Source organism: Phocoena sinus, chromosome 1 (assembly GCF_008692025.1).
Source record: "Phocoena sinus isolate mPhoSin1 chromosome 1, mPhoSin1.pri, whole genome shotgun sequence".
Lineage (NCBI taxonomy): Eukaryota > Metazoa > Chordata > Mammalia > Artiodactyla > Phocoenidae > Phocoena > Phocoena sinus.
The window spans coordinates 27,985,841-28,009,660 of record NC_045763.1 but is presented as its reverse complement, the minus strand read 5'-3'; the positions used below and the strand labels follow the sequence as shown (position 1 = coordinate 28,009,660).

The following is a 23,820-nucleotide window of genomic DNA, read 5'->3' as shown; positions in this document are numbered from 1 at the left end:
CAGATTTTTCATCATTAGTATATAGGAATGCCAGAGATTTCTGTGCATTAGTTTGTTCTTTAATTCTTCTAGATCTTTGTTAAACATTTCTTGCATGTTCCAGATCTTTGCCTCCATTCTTTTTCCGAGGTCCTGGATCATCTTCACTATCATTATTCTGAATTCTTTTTCTGGAAGGTTTCCTATCTCCACTTCATTTAGTTGTTTTTCTGGGCTTTTATCTTGTTCCTTCATGTGGTACATAGCCCTCTGCCTTTTCATCTTGTCTATCTTTCTGTGAATGTGGTTTTTGTTCCACAGGCTTCAGGATTATAGTTCGTCTTGCTTCTGCTGTCTGCCCTCTGGTGGATGAGGCTATCTAAAAGGCTTCTATTTTCTTTTTTAAAAATTTATTTATTTATTTTAAAAATTATTTATTTAGCTGCATTGGTTCTTGTTTGCGGCAGGTGGGATCTTTCATTGCAGTGTGCAGACTCTCTAGTTGTGGTGCGTGGGCTCTAGAGTGCATGGGCTTAGTTGCCCCATTGCATGTGGGATCTTAGTTCCCTGATCAGGGATTTACATGTCCCCTGAATCAGAAGGCAGATTCTTAACCATTGGACCACCAGGGAAGTCCCCATAAGTTTATTTTCTACATCTGTAACTCTATTTCAATTTTGTAGATAAGTTCATTTGTAGCCTTGTTTTAGATTCCACATATAAGTGATATCATATGATATTAGACATCAATTTAGAAGCCCCCATGTGAGAGGAGGGTGGCGGGAGGAATTCTGTGGAGCCCGAATGTAGGCTGGATACAGACGGAAGGGCATGTAGGCAGGAGAGGGTCACAGGCTCAGCTCTGGCGGTGCCCGTGAGGTCAACAAACATGGGCAGTTGTTGAGGGAGAGAGAAGTGAGAGGGCTGGGGTAACTGTGGTTAGAAAGCGGGTTGACTCATACCTGCCTCACCCTTTCCTCCTCTCCTCCTGTTACAATAACTGAACTGTACTTTTCCTGTTGAAGTCTGAGCTGCCGTCTGGGCTCTGCACCCCATTCCCTCTGGCTCTCTTGGGGAACTTGACCTCCTTTCCCTACTACTGGTTTCATCTCACCACATCTAAATATTCCCAAGCCTCTCTCATTATTTAAAAAAAAAAAAAAACTTGCTTGACTGCCCCCATTCTCTTGCAGCCAGTTCCCTTTAATTTTCTATTGTTCCCACAGCCACCATTTTCCAACCAGTTGTCTGCTCTTGCTATCTCCATTTGCTTGACCTTCACTGTCCCTCACTTTGTTGGGACCTGGTTTCTGCACCCCATTCTCTACAGATATTCCTTCCATGGGTACCAATGACCATCTTTGTTAATCCAAAGAACACTTTTCAGTCTTTATGTGATTTGACCCATGACAGTGTTTGGCACCGATGATCACTTTCTCCTCTTCCTAGAAACTTCTCTTGGCTTCCGTGACATCAACTTCCTCCTCTGTGACATTGTTTCCCTTGGCTTATATGATACCAGTTTATCCCACAGGCCCACTCCATTTGGTCTTTAAGCTTCCACCCTAGGGCATCTTCTTATCTCTCCCCCAAACAGTCTCTGTACAGTATTAGACAGTCTCAGGGCTTAAGTTACCACCTACCATAGAGGCCCAGATATAAGACAAAAACCAAATTAAAAGCAATCCCCTAGGTTCCCAATGAGGAGACTCTCCAAAAAGTTTGGAGCCTAATTTGAATACATAAACTTTTAGTGTGGCTGAAGTACTGATGTACTTTATTAACTTAGTTTGCTATATGTTAAAAAAATCACATATTATATAAGACATTGTAGTAATACATTATTTTTTTTCTCCCCTCGTATTTTATGAAGCAATTTTATTTAAACTTTTAACATTTCTCTTTAACACCTGGGTCAGTACCATTAGAGCTTTTGTTTGTTATCATTAACCTTTTATAGAACACACAAACTTTATTTTTGCCCAAGTTATTTGTGTCATAGTGCTTTCTGAATCTGTGTGTGATGCTGGAAACTTTATTCTTTGCCACAAAAACCTGATTGCATAATATTAGGTTACATAAACTAAAAAAAAAAAAATCATCTGGTAGGTGTGTATTTGTCATCTCCACAACATAACCAATTTCTTTATTGTTCTTGAAGTGATTTTTTTTAGAAAGCCTTGCTTAAAAAGATGAATACTTGAAATTATAAGGTCATACCCCTAGGAATAATGATTGAATCTGTGTGAAATGTCCTTGCCTCCATTTTTTTCTGATTCTACCAGCGACCTCCATGCATATCCAAAACTTCATTGATTGAGGTTATTTCAGGCTAACGAGTTTTCCCCAAAGAGCATTTTGTTGTTCAAAACGTAGTAATTGAGATCCTGCCCCATAATTCAGGAGGCTTTGTAAGGACTGGAATATAAGATAAATCTTTCCTACCTCAGAGATAATTTTGGAGCAAAATCTTACCTCATATGTAGATGTTTTGCTGACAACTCCCAAATTGATATCTCCTGGCCAGGGCTTTTCCCTCTTATACCCAACAGCTTGCTAGACGTCTCCACCTGGGTGCCGATCACTCAGTGGGTCAACGCATTTTTACTGAGTGCCTACTATGTGTCAAGCACTGTTCTGGGTGCTGGTGGATAAAGGGGTGAACATGACAGAGTCCCTGTTTTCAAGGAGCTCATCCTAGTGGGATGATACAGAGAATAAACATGTAAACAAATACGAAAATTTCATATACTAGTAAATGCCATGAAGACGATAAAATGGGGTCATATGGTAGAGGGCGACTGTGTGGCCTGTGTGTTTCATTGGGGGTGGGTGGGCCAAAAGGGCCGCCTGGAGGAGAGGATGTTGATTTGAGATGAGAATGCTAAGGAGGCAGTTGTGTGAAGCTCTGGGGAAGAGCACTGGCAGCAGAAGTCAGAGCAAAGACACCGAGGTGGGAGAAGGCTGGTGTGTGTGCACGCGCGGGGGTGGGGGGTGGGCGGGGGAGAGCCGGGTGGTGGTGGTGGTGGGGTGCGTGCGAGAAGGGGAGAGGAGGGCTTAGGAAGATGAGTTTGGAGAGGTAACCAGGGCCTAACCAGGTAGGGACTTGCCGGCATGGCAAAGAGTTTATCTTCATGTTTTACGGCCCTGATGGGAAGTCACTTGGAGGGTTTTAAGCAAGGGAGCGAATTGGCCTGATTTACATGATAGAAAGATCTCTCAGGCTGCTGCGTGGAGGAGGAATTGAAGAGGAGCAAGAGTGGCGGCAGGGAGCCAACTGCAGGTATCCAGTGTTCAGCGAGGTGGCACTTGGAGATGGTAGGAAGGGAATGGACTTTGAGCATATTTTGGAATTATATCCAACTTGACTCACTACTGGTGTGGATGTGATTATGCGGAAAGAGACATCTAGGTCTTTGAATCGAGCAGCTGGGTGGACAGGAATGACATCTTCCAAGGTGGAGAAGACCAAGAGGAAGCATAAATCTGTTCTCTGTTGCGGGATTAAGAGTTCTATTTTGGGTGACCAACGGGAAGTTGGATGCGTGAGTCTAACACTCATGGGAGTGGTTAGGTCTGAACTTAAAAATGTGAGCGTCAGCAGCTTATAGATGATTTTATGGATGATTCTGGACAAGATCACAGAGGGGAAGTGTAGATAGAGGAGAAAATAGGGTAGAGAACTGGCCCCTGGGGCATCCTGCGTTCAGAGATCAGCAAGAGGAAGAGGAATCCATGGAGGTCAAGAAAGACCCGTCAGTGAGGTGGATTCAGGAGAGGGTGCTGCCCGGGAGCCAAGGGAAGATGGTGTTTAAGGAGGGAACTCTCAACACCCAAATGTTGCTGACGGAGTTAAGATGAGGATGACCAGTGGATCTGACAATGTGTCGGCCATTCGTGACCTTGACAAGAGCAGTCCTGACTGCAGTGGTTAAAGTGGTGAGGAAGTGGAGCTGTCGAGTGTAGACAACTTTTAGAGGATTTTGGTTTTTTTGTAAACAGGGTAGTAGCTGGAGAAGGATGTGATGTCAAGAGGGAATTTTAAAGAAGAGAGAAGGACTTCCCTGGTGGCGCAGGGGTTAAGAATCCACCTTCCAATGTAGGTGACGTGAGTTCGATCCCCAGTTGGCGAACTAAGATCCCACATGCCACAGGGCAGCTAAGCCCATGTGCTGCAACCAAGACCCGACACAGCCAAAAATAAATAAACAAATACTAGAAAATAAAAAAAAGAGAGAGAGAGAGGAAAACCTAATAGGATATATTTATAGAAAGGAATCGTGATGCAGTGGAGGTGAGAGGTGATGGCGTCAAGTGCCCACATACAGTTGGGGGTGGGGGTACCAGGAGCAGGGATGCTTCATCCATGTTATACGGGAGAAGCCAGAGTGAAGGGGCACTCATGCCAGGAGGCTGGCAGACTTGGTTGTGGGGGATAAGTTAGTGCTGGCAGACTCGGTGGTGGGGGATAAGTTAGTGCTGGCAGACTCGGTGGTGGGGGATAAGTTAGTGCTGGCAGACTCGGTGGTGGGGGATAAGTTAGTGCTGGCAGACTCGGTGGTGGGGGGATAAGTTAGTGCTGGCAGACTCGGTGGTGGGGGATAAGTTAGTGCTGGCAGACTCGGTGGTGGGGGATAAGTTAGTGCTGGCAGACTCGGTGGTGGGGGATAAGTTAGTGCTCGCAGACTAGGTGGTGGGGGATAAGTTAGTGCTCGCAGACTCGGTGGTGGGGGATAAGTTAGTGCTCGCAGACTCGGTGGTGGGGGATGAGTTAGTGCTCGCAGACTCGGTGGTGGGGGATGAGTTAGTGCTTGCAGACTTGGTGGTGGGGGATGAGTTAGTGCTGGCAAACTTGGTGGTGGGGGATGAGTTAGTGCTTGCCTACTGCTTCTATTGCCCAAAGGCACAGGATGCCTGGCTCTCGGCTGAAATGGGGGATTAGGAGAATGGGGGCTGGAGGTTTGGGGAAAGAGAAGGTATGATGTAGTTATCTTGGAGAATAGAGTTAAAGTTTTAGGAAAGCGTAGAATTTCTTAGAGATGCTGAGTGCCCACTTGATCTTCGTGGCTAGAATTTGCACCTGAAACCAGCCGGTCCAGTGGTATTATTCTCCTGGTGTTCTGGAACAGGGGCCATATGAAGAGTTGGGCTTAATTGAAGTTAGGGTCTTGCCTGGGGAGTGATGACAGAAGCACAGAAAGGCAAGGCAGTGAGGATAACTACGAGTCGGCAATGACATGGGGACCCATGGACTCTAAGCTGGGGAAGGAGGGAAGGTGGGGATATGAAGGGGGTGACGGACATTGAGGTAATGGGGTTATTGACTAATAGATGGGGCAGAAGGATTGCTGGAGTGGGAACGAGAGAGAGTGAGCTACACAGATAGGAGGTTGTGTAGCTCTCGGTACACACAGGGTCTAGGGTGTGAGCACACATGTGGACAGGTTCAATGGGTGGAGAAAAAGATTGCTGGAAACAAGGAAGTCCAGGAACTGAGAGGTCAAGGTTTGGGGTGTGAAGTCACCAAGAATGATAATAAGTGTCTTAGTAGCGAGCCAGGTTTATAAGGCAGTCCATGAATGAGAGGGGATAACCACCTTATTTGTGTCTCAGTCTAATTCGTCTGAAACGGAAGTTATCAGAAGTTATCAGGTGGAAGTTATCACACCTGCTCCTCCACTTGGTAAATGGCACCACCACCCAGAGCCAGAAACCTGGGAGTCACTTTGATTCCTCTCTCTACCTGATCCCCACACCCAACCAAGTCACCAAATCATTTCGATTCTATCTCGTAAGCGTCTCTTAAATCCAGCTACTTCTTTCCATCACCACTGTGCACACGCTAGTTGAGTCCACTGTTGTTTCTCACTTGGACTATTGTGTCAGGCTCTAAACAGAGAGCCCTGCCTCGGCCCCTCCACACTGTGACCAGACGCTGTGAAATTAGATCGTGTCGCTTCTGTACGAAGTCTCCCCAGTGACTTTTCATTGTTCTTAGGATAAAGTCCAAAATCATTAATGGAGATTTCCAGACAAAGCACTGCATGATCCAGCCCCTGTCTACTTCGGTCCGACTCCTACCATGAGCCCTCCTGGGTTGCTTCCTGTCCTTGGCATCAGGTTTGCTCTCCTTTCTAGGCTTTTCATATACTCTCCCCTCTGCCTGGAATCCCCTCCCCTCTTTGCTTGGCAGAATCCTCCTCTTTCTCTAGATGTCAGCTTAAGAAGTCCCAGGGACTTCCCTGGTGGTCCAGTGGTTAAGACGGTGTGCTTCCACTGCAAGGGGGCACGGGCTCGTTCTCTGGTCAGGGAAGTAAGATCCCACAGGCTTCGTGGCATGGCCAAAAAAAAAAAAGAAGTCCCAGGGAAGCTTTTCCTGGGTGCCCGGATGTTGGCTCCTCCTCCCCCTCCCCCAGCACCCCCTGCTTCCCCAGGTGTCAGGAGTTCAGCAGCCATCCTCTTCACACGAGGTCAGGGACTGTGCCTGATTCTTCCCAGATAAATCCTGTGCACCTGGCACGGGGCTTGTCACATAAAAGTGAACAATAAATATTCACTGACCTGAATTGGATGGAAGATTCTAGAGGTGGAGCAGTTGTGGGGGAAGACAAGGTCCGGGGTTTGGTCCTACAAGTGGGTAGCTAAATGGAGTGGAGGAGGAGGTCACAGGACACGAGGATGGCATGGAATGAAGAGGGCAGAGTGATGCATGGGTGGTCCCTGCAGCCCTGGGCCGTGAGAGAATACCAGAAGACTACGAGTCACGTGCTCAAGTCTTTAATGAACGAGGAGAAGTAGGTGCAGCCATGGGGGTGGGTGGAGGGTTGGGGGGAAAGATGGCAGGGCCTAAGAGGGAAGAGTTTTCAAGAAGATGGAGGTGGAATGTCAGAGAGTGGTGGCCTCAGGCCGGTCAGATGGTGTTTGGTCTCCACCTGGCTCAGTTGGCTCAGGACTTGAGACTTCTGGGAATAGTGCCCACGAAGAGGGCTGGCGTGGGAGTAGTCAAGGTCCTAGGATGCTCTCGCCCTGTGTTGGACCCAGCAGCAGCCCCTGGAATGGGAAGCCTGGAATCTCAGAGGGTGTTGCCTGTGGCTTGCCTGCTGTCCTGCATGCGGGAGCTGCCTTGGGCTGAGCAGCTGGGGGCCGTCTGGTTCTGAACTGGTTGAGAGGGCCACCATGTTCCCCAGGGTTGGGTGGTCACAGCTTGGCAGTGGGGGCCACCTTGTTTCTTGAGGTCGGGAGTTCAGTGGATGGTATCGGTGCCCTGCCCATGTCCCCTTTCCTGGGGGACATCCACTCATGGCTTATAGCTGCCCCTGGAGAATTGACCTTGACTGAGTGGGAGCCACCTACCCCTCCTGCCAGCCCTCCTGCTTGGGGTGAAACCAATGACTGACGGCTATGGGAGTTCCTAAGCCTGATGTCCTTTCCTCCGGGGGGACAACGCTGTGATGGGACTTATGATCCAAATGCCCTTCACCCCATGGGGATCAATCAGGTTAAGGCTGAGTTTCCCTGAACACACACCCTGCTCAGCTCCTCCCCCTTGCCATCCTGCTTCCTCTGTTCCTTCCTTACATGCACACAAATTCCTGCCACGGGCTCTGCTTCCAGGGACCCTGACCTAAGATGCGGTGGCTCTCTGATCTTGTTCAATAATCAGGGGTGGGCTTGGAGGCTCTCCAGGGATCATGGGGGACACAGCCCCCCACAGATTCAGCTTATTTCTGCGGGTTTGGAAGGTCCCCTTCCCTCTTTAAGCCAAAGTTTTCTCACCTATAAAAACCTTTAGGCTCTGTGGAGGTACCAGAAATGGAATGACCAGTTTCCCCAAAGCTTCCCTCTTGGGAAGGATGCTGATAGCTGATAAGCACCCACAAATGGTGCTTAATAACTATTTTTAGATGAACAAATAAAAGAATGAATGAAGGTGCCCACATGTGAACTGAAGTTTTTAAACTATTGGGTGGGAGACTGAGTCAACCAAAGATATGTAATATGGCCTTATTCAGTGTATCTGCATAACGCCATTCCATTCGGACCCAAGCTTCCTGCCGCTGTGCCCTCACTGTATGATGGGGGTGGGAACCTTGGGAAGAAGTACCAAGTTCCCCTGGAAAGCTGAAGAGGCTGGCACGATGTTCCTTCTTTCGAATTCTAGCTCCCCAACAATGAAGTTGATTAAGGGATGTATACTACCTATGAAATGGTGTCTCCTAAATGATTTAGTATCTATCAGCTCCAGTAACAATAAAGAATAATTGCTGAATACCTTAAAAAAACGAACAAACGACCTTTAGGCTGGATTAGTTAAAACAACAAAACACACAAGCAAGGAAACACCATGCTGAACTCCCTGGGCTAGGTGTGGTGGAGGATTCAGATTCAGATAAACGAGACACGGTCCCTTCTGTCAAGCAGCTCATTGCCCCTTCACTCATTTAACAAACGTTTATTGAAGGCAGCAGGGAGCTGGATGACTCATTGCCCTGTGCGTGAAGGGCTTACAGACTCACGCGGAGAGGACCCCTCCAATTCGGGGAGAATGGCGGAGGTACAGGCGAGGCTGGCGCACAGAGAATGTGGTTGAGGCTGTCCCTGGGGTTCGAGGAAGCGTCCTAGCAGAGGGAGGAAGGGCATTCCAGCAGAGGGAACAGCATGTCCAAAAGCTCCCGGCACGAACCAGCGTGATGTGTCTGGTTAGAGATCCGCAAGCCCTTTGGTGTGTTATGATGGTATGAGGAGGGTGGGGGTGAGGCTGGGGAGGTCAGCGGGGCCAGGTGGAGGGCAATGGGGGTGGTGGCCATGCTGGAAAGACTGTCAAAGCAGGAGGAATGATGTGGTCAGATTCGTACACAACCGCTCTGTCCCCGTAGAGGAGGGCAGATGGGAGAGGCCCAGTGGGAGGTGGTCAGGCTGTGGGGTGGGAGAGGAGAGGTAGATTCAGGAAACATTTAGGGGTTGAAATTAGTGGGATTTGGTGCTGTACTGGGAGGTGGGGTGTGAGGGGCTGGGAGATGGGGCGGAGATGAGGATGTCAGGCTAGCTCCTGGCTTAGACAATTGGGCGGATGGCGGTGTTATTCATGGGGGCGGGGTAGTGATCCTTGAGGAGGGCAGGTTTGGGGAAGATGACGTGGTCAGTTTGGGGGTTGCCGAGTGGGAGATGCCTGGGGGTCTCCCAGATGGTTGTCCCATGAGCCATTTGTGTGTGTTCTGGGACTCAGGGCAAGTCTAGGCTGGTTTTGGCCGTTGTCAAGGTCTGAGTGGTGTGTATAGGGAAGGATGAGGGATTGTGTAGCCAGTAAAGAGAAGGGAAGTTCCTCATCCTTGAGGATCTGTGAGGGGCCCGTTAGCTTGGATGCTGTCCGTGGGTCCCTGGCCTGTGGCCGTGGGCCTCCTAGACACACTGGCAGACTGCCTGCCTCTCCTACCCTCCAAGGGACTTACCTCTGGGGACCTGTGCTGGGCAGGGTTTGGGAGGCCGGAATGGGGGAGCCATGTGCACTCATATGAGTGACACTCACTGAGAACCAACTCATGCTGGCACAGGGTCTCCTGGGGTCCCTCCCCTCCTGCTTTGACCAGCTGGTTGCAGAGTCCAGAGACCCCTGGGTCAGCCTCTGGGCTTCCCACCACGTCCTGGGGGCATGCTCTGTGTGTGGTGTGGGTGTGTGAGTGTGGTGTGCCTGTGTGTGTGTGTGTGTGTGATGGGTAAACCTGGATCTGAGGTTCTAGGGCTCAGAGGCCCACTGAGTGGTCTTGGCCTCCTCTCCAAGGTCCATTGTGAACCCCCCTGCTTTCCTTCCCATCACTCCCTCCCTGGTCTGCAAAACACTGAGAAAATCATATTTATTAAGGGTTTGACATACCCTATCACCAGATATAAAATCCCCTCCAGCCATCAACCTTCCTTCCCTGGGGCTGAGGACCCAGAGACCAATTTGCTTCCCAGCATTAGCCTCTGGATGGGTCTCCTGAGCTCCACACCCACGTTCCTCACCTGCCCTGCCGTGGCCTTAGGGAGCAGGCAGAGGCTCTGGTGGTCTCAGCTGCTGACCTCACCGGTTATGGATACTCACCTGCATCCACTGTGCTCGATCCAGCCTTCATTAGGACAGAGTTCCCATCCTGGGGTGCTCCCCCTGGGAGAGGGCATATGGTGGGCATGTCTCAGGCAGGTGAGTCCAGCGCTGAGACCCCCGGCATCTGGAGCCAAGGGTCTCCAGGCACCTCTTGCCCACCGGGTGGGTGACCTCACTGAGGTTGAGCATGGCTGCGGCCACCATGAAGTGCGTGAAGACCTTCTTCCCTGCGGGCCGGGAGATGTAGCAGTCCGCAGTGCGGGGTCATGGCAACTCGGAGCAGGCCACCACGTGGGGCATGTCATAGTCCTGGTAGAGGCGCTGAAAGATGTAGAGGAAGCCAGAGTCGACGGCCGCCTTGACGAGGAGACTCAGCAGGTCTGTCCACCAGAGCCCGCCCCGATTCTTGTCCAGGTTGTTGTATAGGAATGGGATGTCGGGCCCGTGCTTCAGGCGGTGCTTCCGCTTGCGCTCCTGGTGGTAGACCACACGCATGACCACGAGCAGTGAGGGACACATGACTGGGATGAGCTGCAGGGCCCAGAGGCGCACGTGGGACACGGGGAACAACTCATTGTAGCAAATGTTGGCGCAGCCCGGCTGGCGGGTGTTGCAGATGAAGCCCTTTTGCTCATCATCCCACAGCTCCTCGGCCGCCACCACCTACACCAGCACGCGGAAGATGAAGACCATGGACAGCCAGATGTGGCCCAGTGCCGTGAAGTACTTGTTCACCCCATTCAGGACGCCCCGCAGGAACGCCCAGTTCATGCTGACTGTGGCCTTTGTTCCTCGTGTAGATGATCTAGACCAGGGGGTCCCAAGGCCTAGGAGAACCTGGAAATGGGAACCTTCATTAAGGGTGTGACTGGCAAACCATTTCACGACCACCGTATCATCATGTCCACACTGGCAATGACTCGGTGGGGTAAGGATTGCCATTGTCCCCAGTTCACGGGGGAGTAAGCTAAGGCCCAGAGAGGAACACGCCCAAGGCCCACGGCTGGAAGTGGCAGAGCTGGTCTTGAACTTCCATCTTCCAGTTCCAGAATCAAGGCATATTTTTTTCTACAAAGTCATAGATACACGTGAAGGGTAATCATCCTGCATGGATGTGCCCACCAACCTCATCGACTCTGACCTTCAGGCCTGCGGCGTCACATGCATTCTAAAGAAATAGTAACAAAGTGTGGGTTGGATGATCTGCTCTCCCATCAGCTCCCAGCGCTGGACCCGGCAGGATGGGAGGGATGTGTATCTTTATTTCTTGGCCGCATCGCATAGCGTGCAGAGCTTCTCCTACCAGGGATCGAACCCGTGCCGTCTGCAGTGGCAGCATGGAGTCTTAACCACTGGACCGCCAGGGAAATCTGAGGGATGTGTATTTTTATCCTTCAACTTTCTCCTCCAACTGAGCGCCAGCATGAGCCAGGCCCTGTGCCTGGTGGGCAGACCCCGGAGTGATATCCATCCTCATTCTCCTCTCCGGCTCCAGGATATCCCCCACCCTGACATTCCCTTCCAAATGAAACAGGCTCTTTGGAACCATGGTGGCTTGGTATCATCCTGCCACCCCTTCTTTTGGGGCTGGGCCTGAGGGCTGACTGTCCTGACCACAGTGGGTTCCTCTGGAATTCCAACCATTCCAGCCTTTGGGAGGGATTGGGGAAGGGACAGAGCTAAGATTCTGGCACGGTCCTCCCCCCACCATCTACCTTTTCTTTCAGGGACACCTCCCTTCTCCGTCTGCTCAGTGGCTGTTTGCTGCCCACACAGGCCATTGTTTCATTCAGGCTGTGTGCTGCGTGCTCCATCCTCCACACCCCTTACCTGCAGTGACATCGTTTTCCACCGCTGGCCCTGGGCCCTCCCCTATCCCTGACTCAGGTATCAGCATCTTCAAACCTTGTGCCTCTGGGACATTTTCTGAGCCGCCTCCTCCATCGTTTCTGGAAGGATGCCTCACAGGTACTTAAATGGTCTGTTCACCTGTTTTCTGTGCCAGACTGTCAGCTTCTGGAGGGCAGCCTCCGCATATCATTCGTCTCTGATTCCCCAGGACTCAGCACCGAGCCTGGCCCAGTGAACACACAATAGACATTTGCTAAGCCCTGTCGAAACCCTACTTCTTCCTCATCCCTCCTCTTATTTATCTCTTCTCTAGTCTTCTGTCCTCCCTTTGGTCTGGCAGGACATTCGTTCCCCTCCTTGGGGCTTCCCTGGGGTTTCTCCAGAGATCCTCTGTCCCCCCTACTCCTCCCTGAAGTCTTGGCCCACAGCCCGAGGTCCCCTGGGGATCATCAGCCCATCCCTGCCTCCCAGCCCAGCCTCCTTCCCGATTTGGTCCTCACCTTTCTTGGGTCTAGCAGCCACTCTCCTGTCCCTGGGCTGGTCTGTCTGCCCATCTGCCTGAGGGCCTCCTGGAGACAGCTTTTGTTCCTCACTCCCCTGCTGGGGGAGCTTTCTGAGCCAGTGAACCAAATGAGAGCGATCAGGTGGGCAGGCAGGTAGGCGGGCGGGCTTGCTGGGCACACGTTCAGAGCAAACACCTGTGTCCCTTCTCCCCTGGCCCACGCCTTCTCTGCAGCTTGGCCAGGCATGGCTGGGTCTGGCTCCCCGAGCTGGCAGGGACACTGCCCGAGCAGGCGTGGGAGCCTGGTAGCCTCGTGTTCAGGACCTGGTCGGCACCAGATGGTGTTGTCCCCGTCCCCCTCCCATTGCCCTATTGCCCCCGTCCCCCTGTCCCCAGGCCTCTCTCCTACCTTTTCTCTGGAAGCCTGGTTCTGAGGCCCTCAGCAGCTGACATCTATGGAAAGGGGAGACCTTGATCCAGTCCAGGATTGCATTCTACCCTGGCAGGACATTTCTGGGGACTAGAGCTTGGGCTGCTGGTGAGTTGTGTAGGGCGTGGCAGGGCCTGCCTATGGTTCCTCTGGACAAGGGCACCGCTGCCCTGGTGGAGACAAGGAATGCAGGTCGCAGCATGAAATGCACAGCCTCCCCGTCCAGCCTCTATGGGCCTGGGTTTCCGGGGAAGTCGGAGTGTGACCCAGTGGGGGCTGCAGAGAGGCCTTGGGCCTGGAACAGTGAACGTCTGTGTGCAGCCAGGGAGGGGCTCCTTTGCCTCATTTCCCACGAGCATTTATAGAGCACTAATACCAGTGACTAATGCTTATGTGGCCTTTTTACAGCCGGCTAACCCCATCCGCAGTCGTGAGCTCATCCAGACTCACGACCCCACCAGCTCAGTATTGTTAATCCATTTTGGAGAGGAGCTGTAGTTGCTTTCTCAGAGTTCCCCTGGAACTTGTGTTCAAATGCAAGTGTCATGACTCAAAAGTCCATTAACTTTCCACCGAGACACGCGGTTCACTATGTAATTAAGCTCCATTCTCTTTGCAGACAACCCACGGGCCTAAACCTGCAACTGGGAATGAAGGCTAGACTTGAACATGAGCAAGGGGCATGGTACCCACAGGAGTGCTGGGGGCGCTCTTACCTGGCTAGACCAGGTGCGGCCCTTTGCAGGGGCAGGGATGTTGACCCCATGACCTGATAAGGCTCACAAAGGTCGAAGGATCAAAGGTCACCTTGAATCAGTGAATGAATTGACTTTTATTAAGCCCTGACCGTGGGCACCACACACTGAAGGCATGTGCACATCCATTCTCGTATTAAGCCCCTCCTCACAGCGGCAGCCCTGTTGGGGGGTGCCTCATCCTCTCCGTTGTATGCAAAAGGAAGCCGAGGTTCAGCTCCGAGGGGTAACTTGCCCAAGGCCACACAGCTGGGGTAGGTGGCAGGAGCTGGGGAAAAGGGATCTGAACCCAGGTCGTCGGACCCTCCCTCTTGCCTGTCCCCACTCCCCGCACAGCGCTCCCACCCCCAAGGCTGCACCGTGGCTGCCGGGTCCTTCCAACCCAGGCCTGACCAGGCAGCCCCTCACAGGATGGTTTTATTCACGTGGTCTCGAGGGTGGTCTGGTGAGAGAGGAGGGGGAGCGTCTGAGCCCAGAAAGATGAGGTCGCCCAAGCGGAGGTCGTCCTGTTTGGAGGAAGCGGTGGCCCAGTCCCGGCGGTGGCCCAGGCCCGTGGCCCGGGCTTTCCTCACCAGCAGGCACTCCCGGTACCTCTTGTTCACCAGGTAGGCCAGCTCCACTAGGTTGAGCACGATGCAAACGACGGCCGTGATCACCATGAAGAGAGTGAAGATGTTCTTCTCCGTGGGCTTGGAGATGAAGCAGTCCACCGTATTGGGACACGGAGCCACGTGGCACCTGACCACGCGAGGGAGGGTGTATTTGGGGTAGAACGAGTGGAACACGTAGAGGAAGGCGGCATCCACGCCGGCCTTGAACACCAGGCTGCAGACGTACGTCCACCAGAGCCCGCCCCGCTTCTTGCCGGGGTCCAGGTAGAGGCGCCCGCCGTTCTTCCCTGCTGCCTCTTGGTGCTTCTTCTCCCGGGCCTCGCGGTAGGCCACGTGCATGACCACGAGCAGCGAGGGGCACGTGACCAGGATGAGCTGCAGGGCCCAGAGGCGCACGTGGGACACGGGGAAGAACTCGTCGAAGCAGACGTTGGAGCAGCCCGGCTGGCGGGTGTCACAGTCGAAGTCCTTGTGGTCATCACTCCACACGCGCTCGGCTGTCACCAGGTACACCAGCACGCGGAAGATGAAGACCAGGGACAGCCAGATGCGCCCGAAGGCTGTGGAGTACTTGTTGACCCCGCTCAGGAGCCCCTCGAAGATCCCCCAGTTCATGGTGTCCCCGGGCGTCGGCCGCTACTGCAGGGAGAGGATGACTGTCATTTTCCAAGTTTATAGAACACTCACGCTCAGCACCTTATAGGACAGTGTCACTGGGTTGGATCCTCCCAGCCACGGCGGAGCTAGGTTCTATTATCGTCCCCTTTACAGCTGAGGGAAACTGAGGTTCAGAGGGGTTGTGCAGGGTCACACACGATTAGGTGCAGAGCTGGGCCTTGAGCACAGGTCATTCAGCCCGGAACCCAACTCTTCCCCATAGCAGTGGGTGAAGGCGGGTCCGGGGAGCCACTCGTCCTCCCAGGTCTTAAGGAGGTGGGACATGCTGACTTCCCTCTCTCTCCCAACCATGGCCCTCCTCCTCAGCGAGTCAGACCTGGGGATGGCTTCTCCTTTCCTTTCTGAGCTAGGCTGTCTCCCCTTAGACAGCTTCCTCCCAAGGGGAACCCGCTCTTTGCCTTTTACTTGGTTTGGGGGATGGGGCTAGAGAGGAGGCTGGAACCTTGTCTCCAAACTCCCGTCTGGTGTAACACCATAAATATCCAGGCAGTGTCCTGCTCACGTGCGGCTCACTTGAAGCAAGGCCAATGGCAATGCAGCTGAAACAAAAGCGATGATTCTCTTGATATTGATACAAAAGGCTTCGTAGAGTAGCCTGGTATTCCTGTGCTTCCCAAACTGGTGTTCCGTGGAACCCTGCTCAATAGGCTGGCAACAGAAGCAGCAAGAGAAAAGGATTCTCTTCTGTGTTCAAGAAAAGTAGTCAAGCACTATGTCCAGTGCACAGTTAAATAGGTCCCTTTACTTGACCACGCTAATAAATTCACATTATGAATCTCCCAAAGGAGGACAGAATATGCAGCACTGCACCAACTCCTTTGACTATAGAACCCTTTTTTGTCATCTTGTAGAACAGCCTTGTCAAGACACCGAAATGGGAAATGCTGCTCTGGTCAGTTCTGCTGGCGAGTTTGGTGTGATGAACACACAGGAATCAGATTTACCTCCAATTAGGGAATGTGACTATGGTTCAGAGTGAGGGGCGCCCACGACCTCTCTTGGAATTCCTCTGCCTGGCTCCTGGGGGGGTCCATTGAGACCTGCGCACGGTGGTCTGTCTTACCCTACTGGGCTCCCTGGGACCTCAGGGAGCCTGTCTGCACAGCCTGTTGCTCTAAGGGGTTAGTGCTGGTCTAGGCCAAAGGTGACTGTGCTGTCCTGCCCCCCCGCCCCCTCCACCGACTGCGTGATCCACTGCAGATGGGCAGGGTAGCGATAAAAGCCAGCATTTATCGGGTGTTTATGCAGCGCCAGCACTGTTCTGAGCACTTTGCATGAATCAATACGGCAACTGTATAAAAGGGTATATGTTTTATTCCCAATTTACAGATGAGGAAAGTGGAGCACAGAGAGGTTTGCTCATAGTTACACAGCTGGTAAGCGGCAGAGCTGGGATTTGAACCCAGGCAGGCTGGCTTCGGAGCCCACACTCTGGGCCTGGGCCCCTTTCCTTAGGTTTCGGGAAGCTGCCTGCTGTGTCCACTCCCTCCTCCACCAGGTGAATCCCCAGTAGGGGAGGCTGGGGGTGACTCTGCTCCCTGCCCTGTCTCTCCACTGTCCTGTCTACATAAGAATGTGGGCCCTGGCTCTGAATCATCCACTTGTCTTTGCTCAGTCCTGCTTAAGGTGGGTGGAACTCCTGGCAGCTTCTCAGGGAACACCCAAGGAGGCTCTAGCCCAGGGGCGCTCCGCCCAGCCCAACCTGGAGTTGGTGGGGTTTTGCAGGCCCAGGCAGAGCTGCCCCATCTGCTTAGCTCCTGGCCCCTCTGGGAGCCCCTCTCCCACTCAGTCCCTGGCTCCCACCTCTGCTCAGCTGGGGAGAAAGGGGAAAAATTCAGAGCAGAGGAGGGGGGCGCCTATCTTCATTCCTCCACCATCAGGACGCAGGGCGGCCTTGTGTCCAGGCCACTCCCCCGACACTCCACCAGAGAAGTCTCCCCCTTCCAGGTGCGCTGAGGGGCAGAGCACATCTGGACACAGATGGCCTTACCTGAGTGGCTACTCCTCAGGGCTCTCTGGGTACCGGCTCCTGGCTGCCAGCCGTCGAACTCAGCAGGCAGCGGGAACTCATGTCAGAACCAGGGAGAGTGTCTGGGGAAGCCCGTTCCTAGGACAGAGCCTGCACATTTCGGCAGGCAGCCTGGGTGTGCCGCCGGCCAGGAGGAGGAGCTGCGCCAGGCACTGCCACTGGCTGGGCCCCAGCCTCCCCAGACTGCCTCTGATGAGGCCCAGGAAATTTAGGGGTTCCCTCCTCCCAGGGGCTGGGCCCCAAATCCTGGCATCCTTTTGGGGACAACCACAGGTCCACTCTGAGTCCCCGCTTGTCTTCCCATCCCTGGCCTTGTGTGGAAGAAGCCGAGGCCTGACCTGGCTTCTTATCCTTTCCAGAAATTCCCACTGCCACTTCTTGGGACTCTATGGGCCACTCCAGACTCTCCTCCCTCTCTAGTTGCTCCTCAGTGGCCTTCTGTTCTCACAGCTTCAGTTACCTTTGGAAATGCCACGAGTCCCAAATTCTCTCTCCAGCCCAAATGCTTTTGCCCATCAATAGTCCCCACATGGATGCCCTTCCTTCACCTTTCTCCTCACCTGGCCTACTCCTCCAAGAAGCCTTCCCTGACTGTGCAGCCCCAGGTGGCTTAGGGCCCCATCTCGGGGCTTCCACTGCCCTCAGCCTCCACACTCTCATCAGACTGTATTGGAATAGTTGATTTTAATTTAATTTGCTCCAGGGACCCACCTGTTGAATGAGCAAATCAGTTCCCATGAACGGACATTTTTAGGGGCTTGTCGTGAGCACAACATAACACGGATCAGCCCCTGACCCCCAGGAACTCACCAGCTCGACCTTAATTACCAGTTGATAAGTCTAGTACCAGCTGCATAGCCTCTCATGGTGGCGAAGAGCTCATGGAACAGTTTCTGGGCCCAGCTTCCCATTGCTGCTGGAATCTAGTTTGGTCATTGCACCCCAACACTGAGTATCTGAGGCGTTGTATGGAAAGCCACCCTCTCCCCTGCACACACAGCCCCACTCCTCCCCGAACACGTACACCAAGCTCCTCCCCAACCCTTTCATGGCTGACTGCCCTTCACTGTCTACCCCGACCCCGAGGGGCTGCCCCCTACCCCCATACCAGACACACTAGCCCTTCCATCAGCCCGTGTTTTGAATTCAAGAATCATTGCTGAGACACGGCTGTGTGCCAAGTGCTGTGTTTGGGGCTGGGCTACACAGATAAAGAGAGGAGCAGAAGAGGTTGTCAGGGTCTCCCAGCCCGGGGCAGGCACACAGATAGGGTCCCAGAGACACAGAGATGTAAGAAGGACGTTGAGGGTGAGTTCCAGCAGAAGGGACTTGGGGTCCTTTGGAGTGGATGAGTCCTGTCCAGAGTAGGTGCCTCCCTGTCTAATGGGTCAGGCAGAAGAAGGAGCTGCCTTAAGGCAGGGGAGATCTGCATCTGGAGCTCATACACCCCTACGTCTGGGCCCACACCCCTGCATCTGGAATCTCACAGCCCTGGATTTGAATCTCACCTCTGGTTCCTTCAGATCTGGGGACTTTCCCTGTTTCTCGGATGTACAATGAGACATTTTGTGCCCGTGAGGGGTGTCCTGTGAGGACAGTGAGAGCGATGCAGGGCGGTGCCTGAGTGTAGGCTGCGTGGCCTGAATCCGGCTCTGCCTCTTCCTCTCCGTGTGGTGCCAGTTTCCCATCCGTGCAGTGGGACAATAGCATTGCCTACCTCGTAGGGTTGGCACACAGATTAGCCCAGCCAATAGAGACACAGTGCCAGAACAGTGCCCGGCACAAAGGATGCCCTTTCTACCACTGCCTCTGATGTATGTGAACTGCCCGCACACACCTGGCACGTGGTGGGTACCCAAAATGACTTCCTCCCCCTTTCCCTGTTCATCTCTTCTCTCTGAGATGTAAGGAAGGCAGAGAAAGGAGGGGGAGACAGACTACTTGCCAGAGGAAATCTCATGTGGATGGATGATGTCTTTGGGTTAAAAAGGCAAAACCCGGGTCAGGCAGTGACGGTTGGGGAGTGGGGAGGGCAGGCAGGAGGTGCCCCGGGAGGGTTTCTCATTAGTGCCTGGTCGCAGCCTGTTGGTCTAATTAGCTTCTAAGATGCCTTTTATCGGCAGGTCACACGGGGCCTGAATTCAATGGACGGTGTGTCCAAGAGCCACAAACACCACAGGTCTACAGCGAGCGTGGCACATCCCACATGCACACACTCTTACACCCAGGCCACACTATGGGCATGATGCTACACACTTGTGGGGCAGTGCTGGGCCCTGAGTGCCTAGTATGGGGCCTGTTAGGTACCACGTTAGGCCTCTGTTTACGTTTTTGGAATGAATGGTGTATGAAATATACACACCCTGCAAAGAGAGTCACACATATCTGTCCCCCTCCATGTTCTTCCTCCAAATGATTGCCAAGTACGGGAGAGAGGAGACACATGAATGGATCGGGTACAACGTTGTGAGAAGAGCTATAAGAGACATATAACAGAGAGGGGAGTGTCAAGTTCTGCCAGAGGGAGACCCAGACAAAGTGACATTTAAGCTGGGTCTTGAAGGATGTGTAGGAGTTCACCAAGAGGAGATGAGGAGGACAGGCCTTTGAGACAGAGGGCATAGAGTGTGCAGTGAAGGATGATGGAAGAGCTTTGGAGAGTGGGCTGGAGGAGGCAGCAGTGGGGGCACTAAAAAGGAAGGACATTCTGGACCGTGAAAGATCTGGAACACTGTGTTAAGGGGCTTGGATTGATCTTGTGTGCAGAGGGAGACCTGGGGGAAGGAAGGAGGCTATGTGGTCAGATTGGTACAGTCAATTCTCATTCTTCATGGTAGTTACGTTCTGTAAGTCACCACAAACACTGAATTAGCAAATCTTGAAACTTTGCCAGTAGGGGAAATACAGGGTTCGGTTCCTGCGAGCCTCTGGTTACAGCATTTTCATCAACTGATCAATACGTAACCTTGTTCTATGTGTGTTTCTCTTGAAAGACACCTTAATTATATATAGTGTTGAATCATTAATGTTGAACTCAACAGCCAACAGTGCTATTACTTACTCCTGAACGAAGCTCATCTTTCTATCCTCTTTTGTTTTGGCCCCGGCATGTGGGATCTTAGGGATCCAGGGATTGAACCCGTGCCTCCTGCCGTGGAAGCAAGGAGTCTTAACCACTGGACCGCCAGGGAAGTCCCCCTGAACGAAGCTCATCTAACACGTATTTTCTCCCTAAGGCCCGTCACAACCTTCCTATGCTTGGGAACACCAGACAGTACTTCAGTGCTACGCTTGGGGGCCAGTTTAAACAGCAGAATCACCTTCCACAAGCACAGCAATGCAAAAAAGAGGTACTAAATCAACCTCCAGTGGGGCATTTGTTTACAGTATCAGCTGAAACAAGAAGACCAAGCAACCCCTTGTTCAACCTCAGCTGGGAATGTGCACATCGGTGACTCAAGTGTTTTGCTGCTCTGTGCGTGTCCACGGATGACAGCGAAAGCACTGCAAGTATTGATTTTGGGGTTAAACAAATAAATTTTAGTGACTAGACAAACTCACCCATATGGAATCTGTGAATAATGAGGATTGATGGTATGTTTAGAAAGCTCCCGCTCTTCGAAGGAAGAGGCGTGTGAGACCAGTAAAAAAATTACTGCAATGATTTGGGGAAGAGATGAGCCAGAGGGGTGGATTTGGGAAATAGCTGTCAGATACAACTGGCAGTGTTTGGACTCTGAGTGGATGCAGGGAAGGAGGCAGGTGGAAGACCCAGGAGGGCGCCCAGTTTGCTAGTTTTGGTGATTTGGCAGGTGGTGGGTCTCCTGATGGAAGGAAGGAATATGGGAGGAGAGCAGGTTGCTTGGGGCGGAGGGGAGGGGCAGGTGAGGGGGAGTTCTTTCCAGATGTTTGGGAGTTAGTTCAATGTTCCATGTGCTGAATGGGAGAGTGTGGAGGACAGCTGTGTGGATTGTCCGTAGCCAGCAGCTGGCAGCAACAGCTGGGCATGTACTTTGGGGGTTCTCAGCCCCAAGGGGGTGGTGGGAGCTGCTGTCAGAGTGGACGAGGTGACTTTGGGAGAGTGTGCGGAGTGAGAAGAGAAGATTGTCCAGGCAGAGCTCGGGGGAGCACTGATGTCTAGGAAGCAGGCAAGAAAGATGCTTGTGGAGGAGAAAGCACAGTAAGGGACAGAGAAACCAGGGCGGGCAGGGGAGGAAACCCAGCGGTAGAGAGGCCGGTCAGGTCCCTGGGGACTTTTGCCCGAGTGATTTCTGCAGAGCGATGGGGACAGAAGCCAGAGAGCCGTGGGTGGCACGTTTTCAGGAAGCTGACAAGCGAGGTAGAAAGGCGGGGGATCAGAGCTGGAGAAGGGTTCGCTTCTTCTGGGGAGATGGGAACAGACACATCAAAGGAGCTGCTGGAGAGCCATTTGACCTGCAGTTAGATCTTGTTTTATATCTGCCACCCTATCCCTTCCTCACTCTGCTCTTTCCTGGTTCCCTGGCCTCTACTGGGCTGTCTCTGTCCCCCCAGTTTTCGGCCCAGGTACTCCTGGCTCTTGTCACTGCCTCCAACATGTTCTTCTGGCTCAGGCTGAGCCCTGCCTGTTCTCCCTGTTAACGGGTGTGGGGTGAGTGAGAGTTGGAGTCTTTTCTGGAGACTAGCCATCCCCCCAGGCTCCCTTCTGAATGCAGAGGGCAGAGGACAGCACAGGCATCAGGGCCCGACACCCCACCAGTTACCCATCAAAACTACTGTTCCCAAAGGCAAGTAAACTTTTGGTCTTGGACGAACAAGCTAGGTTGGCCTGTGAGGCCAAGGTGGTGTCTGTTCACTGTTCTCAGGAGAGGTGGGAAGGCTGGACAATGGGGTAATAGTATCAGCTTCGTCACCGGGCACCTCCCCTGTGCCAGAAACCATGTCAAATGCTCTATGTGCATCCTGTATGTAATACTCCCTGCTCTCACCTTGCCCCTCTCTAAGCAGTTGTCCACACAAGCAGAGTCATCTTTGGAAAACACAAATCATATTAAAGCAATCTGTTCCAGGTCTTTCAGAGGCTCCCCATTGACTTGAAAAAAAACTCCGGTTGCTAATATGTCCTATAAAGTCCTGCATGACCTGGCCTCTGCCAGCCTTAGTTCCCAGTCTCTTCCCTTCCGTGTTTGTGCTCCAGCACAGTGGCCTTCTTTCACTTTCTAGAACGGAGGAGTCTCTTTCCCACCTCAGGGCCTTTGCACATGACTCAATGCTCTTTCCTCATTTTCTTTGAGCTAGCTACCATCAAGTTCCAGATATCAATTTATTTTTTTATTATTATTTTAAAAATAAATTTATTTATTTATTTTTGGCTGCGTTGGGTCTTCATTGCTGCACACGGGCTTTCTCTAGCTGAGGCGAGCGGGGGCTACTCTTCGTTGTGGTGCGCAGGCTTCTCATTGCGGTGGCTTCTCTTGCTGTGGAGCACGGGCTCTAGGTGTGCGGGCTCTGTAGTTGTGTCTCACGGGCTTAGTTGCTCTGCAGCATGTGGGATCTCCCCGGACCAGGGCTCGAGCCCGCGTGTCCTGCATTGGCAGGCGGATTCTTAACCACTGCGCCACCAGGGAAGTTCCTCTGGATATCAATTTAAATGTCACTTTCAGGAAAGCCATTCTTAACCCCTGAAACTAGGTCAGGTTCTTTGTTATCTATTCTCTTTGCATGTGCTTCTCCTTTGTATCCCTGTCACAACTGCATTCCTAGAGTTATGGGTGTGCTTGTGTGTTTAATGTCCTCTCCTCCTTTAGACTGTAATCTTCAAGAGGACCAGGCCCAGAGGTTAGGCCATGGGAATCATGCTCGCTGCTCCATCTCCACCATCTGGCACAGCACCTGGCATGTAGTAGGTGCTTTATGAGTATTCGAAGATGAATGGATGAATGATTCTCTTTATCGAAAGTAAAAAACCCAAGAACACTGCCAAATCCTTGGGCATAAGGGTACTGAAGTGAAACTTTTGAGAGCCTGGGCTCTGGAGCTTGGCTGCCTGAATTCCCACCCCAGCAATCCTGCTTACTGGCTGTGCAGCCCTGCACAAGTTTTTAGCCTCTCTGGGCCTCAGTTTCACATGGAACATAGGGACTATGCTAGAACCTACCTCATAGGATCGTTGTAAGGCTCAGATGAATAAAAATATGTAAAATATATACACCTGGTACATAATAAACATGTAATAAATGCTAGCTGCTGTAATTCTCAGACAGGACTGCTATCTGGGAGTGAGACTGAGTTGATGCTGCTTTCTGATTTCTGTCCCCGATGATTTGGACATGTCTTTGGGAGAGCCCGTCTCAGCTCCACTGAGGGGAAATGCGGGGAGAGGTAAACAGTCATGTGGGCCTGAGCAGTCCAATCCTTCTCCGTCACTGGAAGGACACGAGATGCTGCAGATAGGATTCCTGCCCTCCAGATGCCTAGAGGGGGGTGGGGGAGACCCTGTCATGTAGGTTCCGGGGGAAGAGCCGGACCCAGCCGCCAGGAGAGCTTCCTCTGCTGCTACCTGCGTCTGCTGTGAGGCCTGGGCTGGCTTTAGCCAGACAGCTTGCTCCTTTGATGGAGAAGCTTTGCTTTCTCCTGGAAAGAGTTGTGAGTTCCCATCCCTGGCAAGACTTCACGGCTATGCTTTTGCAGAACGAGGGGAGTTGTGGGATGGCAGGAGTCTAGGAAGGGTGGGAGACAGGTGCAGCAGAGAGGAAGCAGAGCTGGGAAGGGGAGAGAGCTGGGTGACAGACAGAGCCCGCACAGACCCGGGCTCAAGTCCCCTTCTACTCCCTAGCCACATGTCCTTGACCAAGCCAAGTTTTCTTTCTGAGACTTCGTGCCATTCCTGTACCCGGGAGTGACAGCTGATGTGGAGGAAAGT

At 52.5% G+C, this 23,820-nt stretch overlaps 2 protein-coding genes across 2 annotated transcripts; both read right to left on the bottom strand.

The window, feature by feature from the left end:
- Window positions 1-10,046: 10,046 nt before the first annotated feature.
- On the bottom strand, window positions 10,047-10,834 carry GJB4 (gap junction protein beta 4). Its single transcript, XM_032648435.1, is given in 2 exon segments — window positions 10,047-10,111; window positions 10,114-10,834. Coding segments are annotated over 2 exon segments (786 nt in total).
- A 2,825-nt stretch (window positions 10,835-13,659) lies between these two features.
- On the bottom strand, window positions 13,660-17,008 carry GJB5 (gap junction protein beta 5). The gene is made up of 2 exons (XM_032648419.1): window positions 16,881-17,008; window positions 13,660-14,851 (listed from the first exon to the last, which is right to left on the bottom strand). The coding sequence occupies exon 2, from the start codon at window positions 14,825-14,827 to the stop codon at window positions 14,006-14,008; it is 822 nt and encodes a 273-aa protein (XP_032504310.1). The 5' UTR covers window positions 14,828-14,851; window positions 16,881-17,008; the 3' UTR covers window positions 13,660-14,005.
- Window positions 17,009-23,820: the final 6,812 nt, after the last annotated feature.